The 16,442-nt window shown below is 44.0% G+C and overlaps 1 protein-coding gene across 1 annotated transcript in view; it reads left to right on the forward strand.

The window, feature by feature from the left end:
- Positions 1–16,442, forward strand: part of TNRC6C (trinucleotide repeat containing adaptor 6C) — a 105,450-nt gene that overhangs the window by 51,885 nt on the left and 37,123 nt on the right. Inside the window, exon 5 of the mRNA XM_059486098.1 lies at positions 13,751–16,336. Within this exon, the coding sequence (XP_059342081.1) occupies positions 13,751–16,336 (2,586 nt within the window). The remainder of the gene's footprint in view (positions 1–13,750; positions 16,337–16,442) is intronic.

A 16,442-nucleotide genomic window follows, 5' to 3' on the forward strand; every position in this document is an offset into this window, starting at 1 on the left:
TTTCTTTAAATGTCTGTTTCTTGCTCCCTGGATATTTAATTTACTGAAGAGTCTGCAGGTAAAAGGTCTCTGGGGAAATGATGGGAAGGAAAAAAAAAATCAACTTGTCCAGAAGAGGAATTTTGAAGAGGAATTTTGTCTGCCTGAACAGCACCTGAAGTGTGGGAGAGGCATCCCTGCAGGGGCATGATTGGGACATGCCAAGGATGTCAAGGCAGAGATGGAGCAGTGCTCAGGGCATTATTTGCCATACCCAGGGTGTAAAGGCAGAGGTGGAGCAGTGCTCAGGGCATTATTTGCCTTACCCAGGGGTAAAGGCAGAGATGGAGCAGTGCTCAGGGCGTTATTGGACAGGGTGTAAAGGCAGAGGTGGAGCAGTGCTCAGGGCGTTATTGGACAGGGTGTAAAGGCAGAGATGGAGCAGTGCTCAGGGCGTTATTGGACAGGGTGTAAAGGCAGAGATGGAGCAGTGCTCAGGGCGTTATTGGACAGGGTGTAAAGGCAGAGATGGAGCAGTGCTCAGGGCATTATTTGCCATACCCAGGGGTAAAGGCAGAGATGGAGCAGTGCTCAGGGCATTATTGGCCATACTCAGGGTGTAAAGGCAGAGGTGGAGCAGTGCTCAGGGCATTATTGGCCATACCCAGGGGCAAAGGAGCACCGCTCAGGGCTCCCTCCCTGTCCTACCCTGCCCAGAGCCCCTCAGACGTGGGCTGGCTTCTTTAGGCTCATCACAAACCACAGCAGCACATTTTAATGGATGATCTGGTGTAATCAAAGTGTCAGGATTGTCCTACATGAGCATCTTGAACCCAGAAGATTTTTGATGTAAGTTCATGTCTGTAGCTTTTCTTCTTACAGCTTCATATCCCTTCCGAGTTGATTTGTAATTATGCCTCCATGCTCCTTTCAGGCCTTATTTTTAACTACCCAGCTACAAGAAATACTGTTAGAGAGTCACTGCCAGTCTCTCCACTCTAACAATCACACTATTTTATCTCTTTATTCTCTTATCAGCAGCCCCTGTTATCTACTGCCTCCGCCTATCCAAAACACTTATCAGAATTTAACTGCAATGTCATGAATTAAAAAGGATGTTCTGCCAATGTAAGGCAAGTGGAAATTAATGGCCACTAATATATTCTTTGTCAGGTTTATCACCTGGAAGTATCAGTGAAGTGGAAGAGAGTAGGGATCTTTTGTTTCTCTCTTAAGGTAATCTCTAAAACATTAACCAGACAAACTGTTATGAAATGAAAACATTTCAGATTGCATAGAATATTTTAGAAATCTTACCCCTTGAAAACAGTCTTTTATTCATTGTTAACAATTATGGAACTGGTTTTTGAAGTACTTTGGAGTAGAATAGTTATTTGTCTGGAATGTCTGTGTTGAGCCACAGAGCTTGTTCTTGACCTGCCCCCTCTGTAATCCTTTCCAGGATTACACTGAAGGAAAGCTGTATCTCTAATTTATGAGCAGTATTCCATTATCTAGTCCAGTTTGTTATTTTTAAAGTTGTGACTCTCTATCTCTTCCCACTTTGTCATCTAACTCCACCAAACAGGTGAGTAAATAACTTCCCTCATTAAGGTCTGAGGCATTTTCCTATTAATTGAATTATTGGAATGATCCTTTGCCACGTGATCTAAAAGAATTAGGATCATTTCTGGAAGCTACCATGGGAGATTAAAAATAACAAGTAATAGAGATATTTTAGTTTCTTTACAAATGATGAATTTTATATGGGAGTTTCCAGGCAACCAGTGTGTTTGATGATTATTAGAGTAGAGATCAAAAGAAGTAATCAGTTCTCCAAGATATCTTTGACTTTCCTGAAATTCAGGAATATGAAATCACCATCTGTCAACTCAAAAGCAACCTGCAGGAGTCAGGGTGGAACTTGTGCCCATCTTTTTATTGGCAAGTAGATTATTTTGCAGTGGAGATCCACATTATCTGTTTCCAAAGTCCAGAAAGAAATGAGAGCAAATAACTCCTGCAGTAAATCAGAATGAGTAAACACACCAGTGTTGTGGGAACTCGAGTTACACTCTTAATTTCTTCTATCTGTTGTTTGTTGCGAAGTGAGAATTTGACAGCAGTTAGAAACAGAGATTTATTTTCCATGTGTGGGCTGATGCCAGATTTTGTGCTGAACTTTGTTCTTCTTTTCTCTGGAGCTGGAAGGTTTATTTTGTGTTTGAAGATTTCTTTAGCTGCAGTTGAGAGATTCATGCTCATGGCATGGTGTGTTGTGCACCTTGAAGTGGGCAGCTGGAAATTGCTGAGTGCTCTTCTGTGACAGGGTAACTCTTCTTGTAATCCCTTTGTGTTAACTTTCATTTTAATAGTTTTTTAGGAAGCAAGATTAAAATATGCTGGTTACTGTTAAAATCATGTCTGACAATACTCATTCCAAACTCCAATCCTTTAACTGCAGTTACTTCAGAATTCCCTCAGAATTTTATTTGGTTGTAAAATCAAATTTGGAGAGAAGTTTTAGACAAAGATTATCATGCCTTCAGTCAATATGGTTGGAAAACACTGATAAGCTTTGACATACAGTTGTTTCATCAGATCCAGCAAAGTGATGAGACCTTTCTGCTAAAGTCATGCTTGAAGAATTCAGCTTGAGCACTTCAGCTCATTGTGATTTGAGGGCTGTAGGTAAGGCTTGCACGTGCCAAAGAGGTTCTGAAATATATTAATAAAGTTTAATTTCAAAAGTCTGAAATAAGATTTTACTTGATCTCCTGGAGGCATTGCAAACAGGCTGAGCCTTGACAAACAAAGCACATGTGGAAAGTGCTTTTATGGAAATGATTTGCTGAACTTCACCTCTTTGGGCTCATATTCTGCAATTCCATTAGCAGTATATCTTTGCTGGCAAAACATTACTGTGCTTTTGCTTTTAGTTGGAAAGTTACACAATTAAAACCAGAGACTTTAAAATGGATTTATTCTGGATTTCCCAGAGCAGAGTTTTTAATCTGTAATAGTTGAAACACTAAAAGCTTTAAAGTAGAAATTTGGTAATATTAATTCATTGTGTTTGCACACTTGCTCTGTATGTAATTTAACACTTTATATAGAAAATACACTTAAAAAAAATTATCCACAATACCTTGATGATGTGCTTCATAGAATCATGACTGTTGATCTCAAATGGAGATGTTTTTTGGAAACACAGGAATTGGCTCTTCATGCTGCTTCAGTGGAAGGTGACTGTGTGTGACAAACACACAGTTCCATCCTGCAAGAAACTCCTGAGAGCTGCAATCCTTACTCTCCTCTGTTTGCCATGATTTGCAGAGCAGTCCCCTGTACATCAATGTCCACACATTTCTGTAATGTGGCTGTGGAAAAGTTTTCCTATACTGGGATCAAAACATGGGAAAAATCACCAGAATTTGGCAAATGTTGGTTATTTAAAAAATTTGAGAAATTACCAGAAATTTGAAAAATTACCAGAATCAAGAATTTGGCTTGATTGCATTTTTTGCCACTAGTGCCAGGTGTAGGTTCAGACAAAAGGAAGTTAAAACACCACACAAGGCCATAAATGTAGCAGATAACACTGATAAGGGATCTAACCCATGGCTCTGTCTCCTGGGTGAGGAACATTTTCTGAACTGCAGTGAGAGGAAAGTTGTGGGAAGTGAGTCTCAGCTACTTGAGAGTTTTGTCTCCCATTAAAATTTTAAAAAACTCCTTTTAATGCTTTGAATACAAGAAAACGGCAATCTCCTAGCCCAAATATGGGCATTAGGAATGAAAAATGGTAGAAACTCATCAGTAAACTAATCTTTGGAACAAATTTTTCTGTATTGTGGATGTTATCTGACATCAGGCAGCAGAGCATGAAAAATAAATCTGCTGCTTCAAATCTCTTTGACAGTGATTAGAATTTTGCACAGGGAGAAAGAAAAATAGAAATCTGTGGAAGGACAAATAACTGAGGTGCTTTTGTACTTTTGCTGTCCTCACTTTCAAAGAGTGGGGCTGTACAAAAACCTGGCTTCTGCTTCAGGAGCTGCAGCTCTTCTCCAGCTTCACTGTGGATGGCTGTGCTGCAGGGACAGCCAGGGACAGAACTGCCCTGCTGAGGTGTCTGTGAGGAAGAAAAGGTCAGAAAAAGCCTGGCAAGGTGGTCAAATGTGCAGGTGGCAGCCTCTGATAAAGTATGTGAAGAGACCAAGTAGCAGGAGCTGTCCTGATGGTGGAGAAGTAAAAGGTACAACACAACTTAAAGTCACAGTGGCCAGGGGTAGGAAGGAGTTTAGTCCTTGGGAAGATGAGAAAGCCCCAGGTGCACACTCAGGTCATGTGAAAATTACTGGAAACCTGAATTTTTACAGCTCAGGAATTATATATAATTATACTAGGAAGAAATAAAGACATTTGTAGCAGTTTGGAGGGAAAAGAGCCCCAAAGAACAAAAAGCTGAGTCTTTCATAAGTGAGTCAGTAGTTAAGAGCAAGGGCAGTGGGACAGAGGGAACCACTGATGGGTGGCATCAGGAATACTTTAAATACCTTTCTCCTTCATCTGTAAACTTAGAACTAAAGCTAGAGTGAGTTAGAGACTTCAGGAAATAAAGTTTCCAGTTGTGTGGAAATAATGACATGTCATCATGTGCATCATTCATCATGTAGCAGACTGAGCAGAGGAGGGATTGGAGCAATGTGGTCACTATAAGAGTGTGAAAACTACAAAAGAGAAAAAAGCCAACCCATGTTAAGAGGTGAGAAGATAGAACTGAGGAAGTGTAAATCAGCCAGAGTAACTGTTAGAATGATCCCAGGAGGAAAAAAAACCCCAAAACAGCCATTTCTGTGCATGTTGAACTTTTCAGGAGAGAAATGCAGAGTCACTGGGGATTGTGGAGAGCAGGTTATACCAAAGGGGATGGTTAAACAACAGCCTTCAATAAATTTTTGGTTAAAACCAACTGGAGAAGAGTGCTACGTAACAGAAAGGCAAAATTACAGTATGGAATACTGGTGATACAACTGGATAATTGGGTAAGAAATAAAGAAATATAAAATTTCTTTATTTTGGCCAGAGCAGCTCTGTACCCAAATACAGATGTGTGGGTCTCACAGTGCAAAAACGGGTCTGGTCACAGGGTAAGCTTGATTAATGTGTTAAAAAGAGAACAGAGCCTGAGGGATAGAGGCAGAGCTGTTCCTGAGGGACATGTGGGTAAGGCCTCTGAACTTTCCAGCTGGAGGTAGAAGGAACCACTTGGAAGAAGCAGAGGAATGCAACAGGAATGGGAAGAAATCCTGGAGAAAAGCCTTGCAAAGATGGAAGAAATCAGAGCTTCTGATTGAAAGGAAGATTGGAATTATAAATGCTGAGATACTTAAATGGCTGCTGCAGGGAAGGAAATTACACTTTCTACGTGCCTGTGAGGGATCAGATAAAAAATTATGGGCTAAACTTTCAACAAGGAAGATTGAGGGGGGACATTAGGAAAATCCTGCTGTTATGAAAGCAATCTTGAGAAGTGAGGTAGAGCACTTGGGAATGTGCAGGCTCCATTTCTGGAGGCTTCCTTGCTGGGCTGGGATAATGTCACCTTGTGTGTATCAGGAATAGTTCCTCTGACCAGGTGAGCAGGCTGCATCACCTCTCAAATCCCCATTTTTAGTCTTCAGGTATTAATAATTATGAATTTTAAATTTATGAGACACATTCCCCATCAAAGTTTGGCCCAAGACAGGAAGGGAAAGGATGAGCTCTGCCAGCACAGTTAGTTGGAAGCTGCACTTCTTTTTACTCCCAAGCTTTTTATTGGACTGTGACTCATTTCTTGGGGTTCTTCTTTGCCTTTCTGTGTGCCCTGACTGGCAAAAACAGTGCCCTTCAATAGATGCCCTATATAAGTACTGATCTTCATAAATTGGAGTTGATTATAGGAAGTTTATGTCATTTATAGGAAAAATACAAGGAACTCAAGTTTTGACTAATCTTTTTAACTAATGGAAATTCCCATCATATATAGTTAGTTTTAAAGGAATGTAATAATACCACAACAATAGTTACAGTTAAAACTGTTCTTGCAAAATTGACTCTCAAGCCTAGTTCCTGGGTGCATTTGAAATAATTTTCTGACTAGAAACAAAACCAAACAGATTTCATTTCTATTTATCTGTTGTTTCTGAGATGAGGTTGAACTCGATCAGTATTCAGAGACTATTGCAGAGAAACAGAAAATAAATGTCTTCAGGAGGAAACCAACTATTTTCAGGAGTCCTTCAGTGGAGCAGTTCTTTAGCCAAGAATAGCAGCAGTGATTGTGCCTCAGTGATGGAGTGGCAGAGACCCTGAGAGCGTGGCCAAAGCTTTAAAGAGCCATGGTGAGATCCAGGACAGAGGGGCAACACTGCTCTGATGAGAAGTGAAACAGCACAGCTGAAACGTGCCCCATTTACCACATCATTAATATGTATTTGGGGCAGGTAGGAGGGGAAATCATCGTAAAGGAGCATATTGGGCATGCTGGAAGCTTGTGTGAATTAGCCATTGAGATTTGCACTGATAAGAGCCCTCTATGTGCAATTATGCATTTATGATGATCTTTAGGCCCTAAAAATGTAAAGCTGACCCCATTGTGAGTATTCCTATGCTGTGGAGGGAGCTGAGACTGCCAGCCCAGAGTGTTCCAAGATGGTTGGTCCGGCTGTTCAGGCAGCGCTCTCTCCTCTCTCCCTTCTCTCCTCTCTCCTCTCTAACCTTCTCTCCTCTCTCCTCTCTCTCCCCTCTCCCCTCTATCCTCTCTCTCCTCTCTCTCTCCTTTCTCTCCTCTCTCCCCTCTCCCCTCTCCCCTCTTCCCTCTTCCCTCTCCCCTCTCCCCTCTCTCCTCTCCTCTCCTCTCCTCTCCTCTCCTCTCTCCTCTCTCCTCTCTCCTCTCTCCCCTCTCCTTTCTCCCCTCTCTCCTCTCCCCTCTCCCCTCTCTCCTCTCTCCGCATTGTTCAGGCAGCTCTTCCCTGCCTCTATAAACAACCGTGCCGCTGATTAATGCGCTCGCATTTGCCACTTAGAGCTGGTTTAGATAGAGGCAGGGAAGTCATTAAGGGCTTGGCAGCAGTCCAGGGTACATCTGGGACTTGGGAGCTGCCGCTGGGGCAGGGAGGAGGGCGGCGGGAGGGAGCTGGGGCAGGGGAGAGGACGCTTGGCACAGGAAGGAGCCGGGGCAGGGAGGAGAGCGATGAGGCTGGAGCTGGTACTGGAGCAGGGAGAGGGTGATGGGCAGGAGATGGGGCTGGGAGAGGAAGGAGGACACTGGGCAGAATATGGGGCTGGGAGAGAGAGGAAGGCACTGGGAAGAGGCAGGAGATGGGACTGGGAGAGAGAGGAGGACACTGGGCAGGAGGCATAGATGGAGCTGGGAAAAGGGGGGGGAAACCAGGCAGGAGCTGGGGCTGCGAGAGGGGAGAAGGCATAGATGAGGCTGGGAAGAGGAGGAGGGCACCGGGCAGGAGGCAGGAGATGGGGCTGGGAGAGGGAGGAAGGCAGTGGATAGGAGGGAGAGGGATGAGGACACAGGGCAGGAGATGGGGCTGGGAAAGGGAGGAAGGCACTGGGCAAGTGGCAGGAGCTCTGGGGCAGGAGGAAGGAGGAGGACTCTGAGCAGGGGCAGGAGGAAGGAGGAGGACTCCAAGCAGGGGCAGGAGAAAGGAGGAGGACTCCAAGCAGGGCAGGCGTTCAGCAGCGCCCGCATCTTGTCTTGGCTGACTTTCAAAAGCGGCAGAAAAGCAGCTACGGGCGCTAATTGTAGCCAGGTCCCAAAGTGAAAATGTTTTGTGACAGTTGAAAGAATTTAAAGAGGAAGGAAGATCGGTTTAGTGTCAGCTGCAATTAGATAATCAAAGCTTAAAAATCCTGCTCTGTTGATACCTTCACCTAGAGCCGGGGAGCGGAGCAGGGAAAAGGGGGAGGAGGGCTGTGCTGGAAAGGGCATTTCCATAGCCAGTGCAGCCGAGGCCCGGCCGAGCTCGCAGGTTGTCTGGGCGCGCGCTCGCACAGAGAGATTTTCTTGGCAGCTCTACAGGATGAGGCTTACACTGTACACAGCCGACATATTGAAGCCGGGAGCCCTGGAGAACGTAGAGGCAGGAGTAGAAACAGCTCTGCACACAATGTAGCGTCTCCTAGGATGGTTGGGCGGCTCCTTTCTTCAGGTATTTTATTACCCATCAGCCCTTTTTAGAGCCAAAAAAAGAGAGAAAGTAACCCTAACCCTGAGAAAATAGCATCTGCTTCTGTTAAATCAATTTATTACATAACATTTCAGCGAGAGAGCAGCAGCACAGCGTCCTGAGCTTTTGGCTGCGTTTCAGGTTTGATAAAATGGCGTCTTCGCAGCGAGCTGCTTGTAAAGATATGTTGCACTGAGCCGAAAAATGCAATGATTTGATGTTTTCTACTGCTGCTTTTGTTTCAGAGGGGTAGCATTTAGTGGAATCTCTAGTAATAATGAAAAATCTTGTTTATTTTTTTGCTTGTTTTCTTAATGCATTTGAAAGCTTTCAGCATCAGAGGGAAGGAGCGACGTTTGAATGTCGTAGTGCGGAAAATGAAAAGGGGATAACAGGCTTTCCCCCGTGTGGGCTTAGCTATGGTTTAGTTTTAAAATAAATAAAGCTGCTTTATTCAATGCTTCCATCTCTTTTCTGCCTTTCCACATTGTGTGTGCTGTGCAAGATTTCAGCTTCCTCAATCCATGAGACTTGTGAGTGAGCTTTTTAGGGGCTTCAGATAGATGCCAGTTTTCAAATCTGTCTCTGTGCCTAGAGCTGGATGCAGCAGGTAACCTGAAATGTTAGCACTACAGTGCCCAAATTTTCTGCTTTTTTATATTTTGTGATTCAGAGTAGATGCTTATGTCATGTTTTCTTTATGAAATTAGGCTACATTTGATTTAGCACTTTAAATGTTCCTGGCGATTCCTATTTGATTCAGATTTGGAAAAACTCATTTGTAGTATTTTAAAGATCTGCTCACGTTGAATTGAAAACTATATTTTGAGGAGGGGAGAGAAAATAATTTGCCCTTTTTTTCCTCCTATTCTGACTCAGGATCACTAACCTTTATGTGCCAAGGAAAATCCCCAGTGGGACTGTCAGCAGCCCTTGGGATTTTTCTGTGTTCTGCATGTCAGAGCAGGGAGCACCGTCTGTCATCTGTCCTTTGGGCAGCACAGGGCGAGCCAGGGGGTCTGGTTGTTGTTACGTGACAGACGTGGGCTGAAAAACAAAACAAGTCATAAGAGAGGAGTCACTGTTAGATCTGATTTAAAATGGGCTGAGCACAATTTATTAATAATGTTCCATTAAAAGTTCATCCCAGGCTTTGCCATTTCGTACCCTGCCCGTGCTTTGGTTCCAAAGTCAGCTGAATGCTGTGTTATAGTTGGGGAGACAGGGTTTTACTGCACAGCATTTGAACTAATTATTGCAATGGAAGCTATGAAGATACAGTTAGTTTTAACTCACCTGAATAAAAAAAAATTAAATATGATTGTAAATGAGATTTTCACAAGAGGAGGGAAGTTGGGGTCAGTTACTTGTGCAGGCAGAGTATTTTCTTTTCTGAGAAATGCATGCAACAGCTTCTCCCATTTCACTCTACTCATATTTTGCACTTGTAATCTATGTAAACATTAAACTGATTTTGTAACTAATTATTCATTACCCAACACAGCCAAAAATGTTTTCTGTTTTTAATAAGTACTGAATTGAAGCTGGTCAAGTATGTTGGCTACAGTGCATAATAACACCAGCAATCTCCTCCCACCCCATTAAGGATATTATTTTAAAAAACAGCAATCCAAAACAAAACAACTCCCTCATGCTGTTATTTATACTGCTCAGAGCTGTGCATTTTCCAGGTCATGTGTATGGTTGCAGTTGGACAGAAGTTCTGTGCTTGTTAAAAACAAATTTAAGCCATTATCCTCAAATTAATATTTCCTTCCTGATGGCTGAAGAAATGTTGTTGATCAGGGGAATGATATTTTATAAAAGATGCATAATTAAGATATTGAAACACAAAGCATTAATTTAAAAATAGTTCTCACTCTGTGGTGTCCCAGCACTAGGATTTGCTAACACAGAATACCTGTGGTTCCTGTTCCTTGTGCCTTGTTTACAGTCTTTGCTCAGCTCACAGAGGAGGGGTAGAAATGCTTCTGGTGGACTCAGTGCTTTTATTTCACATCTTTGCATAAATTAAGAGGAACCCATTCTTAAGAATTTTGAAAATGAGTTTCCCATTTCAATCTTAACAGCTTTGAAAAGAAAACAAAATATTGTGAATTTCTGTGAACAGTTAGTTTCCTAGAAAGTTGGAGTAAATATGTTTTTTCAAAAAACAAGCAAATAAACAAGCAGAAAAGTTCTCTTGATTTAATCATATAAAATATTTCACATTCATTATTTTTCCCAAATGTTTAAGGTTGTTACAGATTAAGTAAGACTGTGCTACTCATTATTTATTTCATAGCAGCAAGCCCCTTTTAGTTAAAATGGAAAAAAGCCTTTTTGTTATTTGCTTCTAGAGACAAGAATATCAAACTTACATTACTTTATTCAAGATCTGTATTCAAGCTCTTGGTTTGTCTGACAGCTAAGCCCCAGTTTTTGCAGGTGTCTGTTCATGCTGTGAATTTTTTTTCCCCTTTTCTTCATATGTCCTTTTCTTGCGAGCTTTATGACAGCAGCCTTGGTGTTACAACTGATTTTTCCAGTGTGTGTTGGACATTCTGAGGTTATTGTGAAGTTTTTTCTGTGATTTTTGAGCTGTGATTTGTGGGAGGTACCAGCAGGACCCCACTGCTGCTCCACAGTGGATCCCTGGTTTCACATCCCCTCCACAGAATTCCTGTAATCCGTACCACAGCCACCACTGCCAGATTAGCCCATGGGTATTGTTGGGGGAATCATCTGAACCTCAGGGAGAGTGGGACAGGAAAGGGAGCCCCTGGGTTTGCAAAGCCTTGGGAAGCCCAGGGGTTGGAGCTGCACGTTCCTGCTGGGATCTTGCCAAGCTGTGCTTGGCCAACCAAGCCCAGGCACTTGGCCATTTTCTACTCTTAATATGGTCATCTCTTTGGTTTTAACAGTTCTTCTCCATTATAATTTTATTTTCTTCATGGTTTCTCTTACTGCTCCTAAAGATCTGGTCTTGTATTTAACAAATTGTTTTGTTCCCTACTCTCAGCAATCATTCCAAGCTATTTTTTAATCTTCAGTCCCTCTCCTTCCCTTTATTTTGTCTCCAAAGTGTTCTCAAATTTGAGCACTGCTTTAACCAATGTCTTTGGGGAGAGGAGAAAGAAAATGATTAAACAAACAGCTCCCTTTCATCTCATCAGCCATGGTGCTGTGAGCATGGAGACGTCCTGGGTGCTCTCCTGATCCTCCTTCCCCAGCCTGCCCTGCAGGGCTCTGCTGGGGCAGCACCTGCACACAGAGCTGAGCTTTCAGCTTTGAGGAGACCTTTCATTGCAACAATGGATTTCCAGCCACTTTCAAATCCATCTGTCAGCCTCAAACGCAGCCCTGAGTCCCACCACCCACAGGGTTGAATAAAATCTCCTGTAACTCCTCTTATCTGATTCCTTGGTTGCCTCAACTTCTTTTCTTCTGGCCTGGCCTGCTGCTGCTTTTTTCCCTTTGTTCATTCCTACTCTGCTAAGAATGTTCCTCGGCTCATTTCTCTGACCCTGCTGACCCCTTTTTAAGTCCTTGCACAGCCTGCCTTCCCCTTCCATGTCTTATCTGGGATTCAGGGCTCAGTTTAACACCTGTGTAGCAAATCTTAGATCATCAGGTAAATGTTCAACGTGCTGTAGCAGTGACTGTATCCATCCAGGAATAACTGGATGCTTTCTTCCTTTCCAGCCATTGCATGTAGAGGAAGGAATCTAGGTAAATCCAAGTGGTTCTGTTCACATTCTTTCAGATTTTTCATGTGCTTGTCAGTTATTATGGAAGAAATTCTTCCCTGTGAGGGTGGTAAGGCACAGGGTGCCCAGAGCAGCTGTGGCTGCCCCTGGGTCCCTGGAAGTGTCCAAGACCAGGTTGGACAGGGTTGGAGCACCCTGGGACAGTGGAAGGTGTCACTGCCCATGGCAGGGGGTGGAATGAGATGATTTTTAAGGTCCCTTCAAACCCAAGCAATTCTATTTTCTGTGATTATTTAGGTCTTTTCCTGGTATGATGAAAAGATAGATAATCAACTAATACTGTTTTTCCTTTCCTTTCTCTAAAATCCTTTCTTCTGCTTCAATTAATTTAAATTTTTTTTAAAAAGCAATCTGGGTTGGTTTAGCACGTTATTTGTTCATCTTGCAAAATTTTCATAAGGCAACCAAGCAACCACCTTAAAAAGCTACAGGTAAAATGTGTGAACAAGACTTTGTCAGAGAGAAAGCGCTTTTTCTCATCTCTGGAGTAAATTTTGCAGTATCAGAACACCTCTAATTAGAGGAGCTCATCACACCAACATATTTGCGATTTAAATTAATTCATATTAGGCATTCGTTGTTAACAACTTGTTTGGGAGATTTGTTGCATCCATCTTCCCCACAAAAATATTCATTTTATTCACAAAAAGAGTACAAGCCATGTTGCAGCAGATTCAAAGCAAGTTAACATAGTTGACATCCAAAATTCGTTACTTTGATATGTGCAAGCATTTAAGACGAGCTCTTCTGCAGATTGGATCAGACTGAAATACTTGTTATCAAATTCCTGTCAAAAGAAACTGAGAGAAATAATCTTGCACAGAGCAGTTGGGATGGAAAGGAAATGCAAAGCCTTGACCAAAGCTTGAGTTCTTAACATGAGACGTGTTGTGCCTTCCAGTTTATCGTCATACCCTGGTGAGCAAGCAGCTGCTCAAGAGCTTTTGGTTAATTTTTGGGTTAGTGTCTGTGTTTGAGGCTGTGACAGTGTTGAAAAGGCACAGCATCACTTTTCATTGGCTTGGGGACACAGGGGATTGTGTGTACAAATCCCAAATGATGTATTAACCACGAGTAAAGCCTGGGAGAGGTAAGTTTCCTGACAAAGCTGTCAGTTATTTAGAGATGCCCAAGTTCTCTGCTAAAATATACATTGGTGGTGTTTATAACTGGCACCTAACAGTAAAGGTTGCTGTCTGGATTTGTTTCTTTGTTTCCAAGAAGGGTTGCAAACTTAAATACTGTATGAATTTTCTGTGTTGTGATGTGGGTGTGTATGTGATATCTCAGGGCAGGATGACATTTTACATTTTTTTATTGAATGCACTTTCATTGTGTTTCTCTGAAGAATGAGAATTGAGTCAAGATAAATGGTAAGAGTCTGCTAGGTACTCTTCTGTTTTTTTTCCAAATTTGCTTTTTTGACTTTACACATAAATTACTATATTTGCTCTTCTTATTTATTGCCTGCTTTTTATTTTTACTGGTACACTGAGGGCTACAAAACACTTCTCTGTTCTAAAATGAAATTGTTCAGTTATTTTAATTGATAATTTTTTCAGATTAAAAAAACCCCAAACAAGTTAATAGGAGCATCGTAGTGAGGAAAATTGTAGCATTGTAGTGAGGAAAATTGCATTATGTTAGAGAATGTACTCTAAATTTTAGCAGAATGTAATGTTGTAACTAGTGATGTAAAACAGCGCTTTTAATAGAGGGCTTTTGCAGTGCTTGAACAGTGGACTCATTTTTAACCTTGGATCCTTTCAGATCTCAGCCACAGTGGATTGGGAGACCATTATGAGAATTCCCACTGGGGACAGCAGCCCGCTTTCAGGAGTGAAGGCAACTGCAGCTGGGATAAAGTGATAATAGACAGGACTGACAAGGAAGCGTGGCCTTCCATTACCGGAGCTGAGACTGAGTCTGCCTCAGAATGTACTACAGACACTGACTCTGCCTCCAACTGTGGCTCAGAGAACAGTAGCATGGCTACAGGGAGTGCCCAAGGCAACTTCACTGGACATACAAAGAAAACTAATGGCAATAATGGCGCCAACGGAGCACTCGTCCAAAGCACTTCTAACCAGAGTGCCCTTGGAGCTGGTGGAGCCAACGGCAACGGCAGCTCGGCCAGGGTGTGGGGGGTGGCTGCGGGCTCCAGCTCTGGCCTAGCTCACTGCTCTGCCAGTGGTGGGGATGGAAAGATGGACAACATGATGGGAGACGGTAGAAGTCAGAACTGCTGGGGTGCTTCCAACTCGAATGCTGGCATTAATCTTAACCTTAACCCTAATGCCAATCCAGCTGCCTGGCCTGTACTTGGACATGAAGGAACTGTGGGAGCAGGCAACCCTTCCAGTATTTGCAGTCCAGTCAGTGCCATAGGTCAGAACATGGGCAACCAGAATGGGAACCCACCAGGCACCTTAGGTGCTTGGGGAAACTTGCTGCCGCAAGAGAGCACAGAACCACAAACGTCCACTTCTCAGAATGTGTCTTTCAGCGTACAACCTCAGAACCTTAACACTGATGGACCAAATAACACTAACCCCATGAACTCTTCACCAAACCCTATCAATGCAATGCAGACAAACGGACTGCCGAACTGGGGGATGGCCGTGGGCATGGGGGCCATCATCCCGCCCCACCTGCAAGGCCTTCCTGGTGCTAACGGGACAGCGGTTTCTCAAGTCAGCGGGGGCAGTGGTGAAGGAATGGGCAGTTCAGTATGGGGGATGTCCCCAGGTAATCCTGCCGCAGGAAACAGCAATTCTGGGTTCAGTCAGGGGAATGGAGACACTGTGAACTCAGCATTAAGTGCTAAACAAAACGGATCCAGCAGCGCTGTGCAGAAGGAAGGAAACGGAGCGAACGCGTGGGACTCGGGGCCTCCCTCCGGCCCCGGGGTCCTGGCGTGGGGCAGGGGCGGTGGCGGGGTTGGCAGTGTGCATTCTGGAGCCTGGGGCCACCCCAACCGCAGCGCCAGCAACGGCGTCAACGGCGAGTGGGGCAAGCCCCCAAACCAGCATTCCAATAGCGACATCAATGGGAAAGGATCAACAGGGTGGGATAGCTCGAGTGTTACCAGTCCCAATCCTGCCATGCAGCAGGGCAATGAACAAATGAACTCTTGGGCCAAAGCTGCGGCGTCTGGCACCACGGCTAGTGAAGGAAGCAACGACAGCGGTGGGAGTCAAAATGAAGGCAGTACTGGGAGGGAGGGGGCTGGAGAGGGCAGGAGGAGAGACAAAGGGATGATAGACCAAGGGCAAGTTCAGTTGCCAAGAAATGACCTTGACCCCAGGGTCCTGTCCAATACGGGGTGGGGACAGACCCCTGTGAAGCAAAACACTGCCTGGGAATTTGAAGAGTCCCCAAGGTCTGAACGGAAGAATGACAATGGAACTGAGGCCTGGGGTTGTGCAGCTACTCAATCTTCAAACTCAGGGGGGAAGAACGATGGGTCCATCATGAACAGTACAAATACCTCTTCAGTATCTGGGTGGGTCAACTCTCCACCGGCAGCTGTTCCAACAAATACAGGTTGGGGAGACAATAACAACAAAGCACCAAATGGCCCAGGGGGGTGGGGAGAGTCAGCAAGCTCTACTACTGTTAATAATGCTGCTGCTGCCAAAAGCGGCCACACTTGGAGTGGGACCGCAAATCAGGAGGACAAATCACCTACCTGGGGTGAACCTCAGAAACCCAAATCTCAAAACTGGGGAGATGGACAGAAATCAAATCCAAGCTGGACTTCAGGAGGTGGAGACTGGACAGATTCATCATCTGTTCCTGGACACTTGGGTGATGGGAAGAAGAATGGATCTGGATGGGATTCTGACAATAGATCGGGGTCTGGCTGGAATGATTCCACAAAGTCTGGGACCAGTGGGTGGGGGAATGGCACAAACAGCAAGGCTAATACAGGTACAAGTTGGGGGGAATCTTTAAAGCCAGGCCCCCAACAAAATTGGGCTAATAAACCCCAGGACAACAATGTGAGTAACTGGGGAGGAGCTGCTTCTGTAAAACAGACGGGGTCAGGGTGGGTTGGTGGGCCAGTGCCAGCCAAACAAAAAGAGAACTGTGAGGCAACTGGCTGGGAAGAGCCATCTCCACCGTCCATTCGCCGCAAGATGGAAATCGATGATGGTACCTCAGCTTGGGGCGACCCAAATTACAACAACAACAAGACTGTAAACATGTGGGATAGAAATAATCCTATAATTCAGAGCAGTACCACAACCAACACCACCACCACTAGCACCATTATCAACACCAACATGGTTGAACCTCAGCCATCGCACCAGTCAAGTGCCCAGCCGAACCGGTCCCCGCTGCTTGGCCCAGGTATGGCAACAGTTTTGTGAAATATTTCGTAAAATAGGTTTAAGAGATGCTTTATACCAGTACCAGTTGCTGAATGCTGTCTGTTCTGTTGGTGTGTTGGGTAGAA

The sequence above is a fragment of the Ammospiza nelsoni genome, chromosome 19 (assembly GCF_027579445.1).
Source record: "Ammospiza nelsoni isolate bAmmNel1 chromosome 19, bAmmNel1.pri, whole genome shotgun sequence".
NCBI classification, from domain to species: domain Eukaryota; kingdom Metazoa; phylum Chordata; class Aves; order Passeriformes; family Passerellidae; genus Ammospiza; species Ammospiza nelsoni.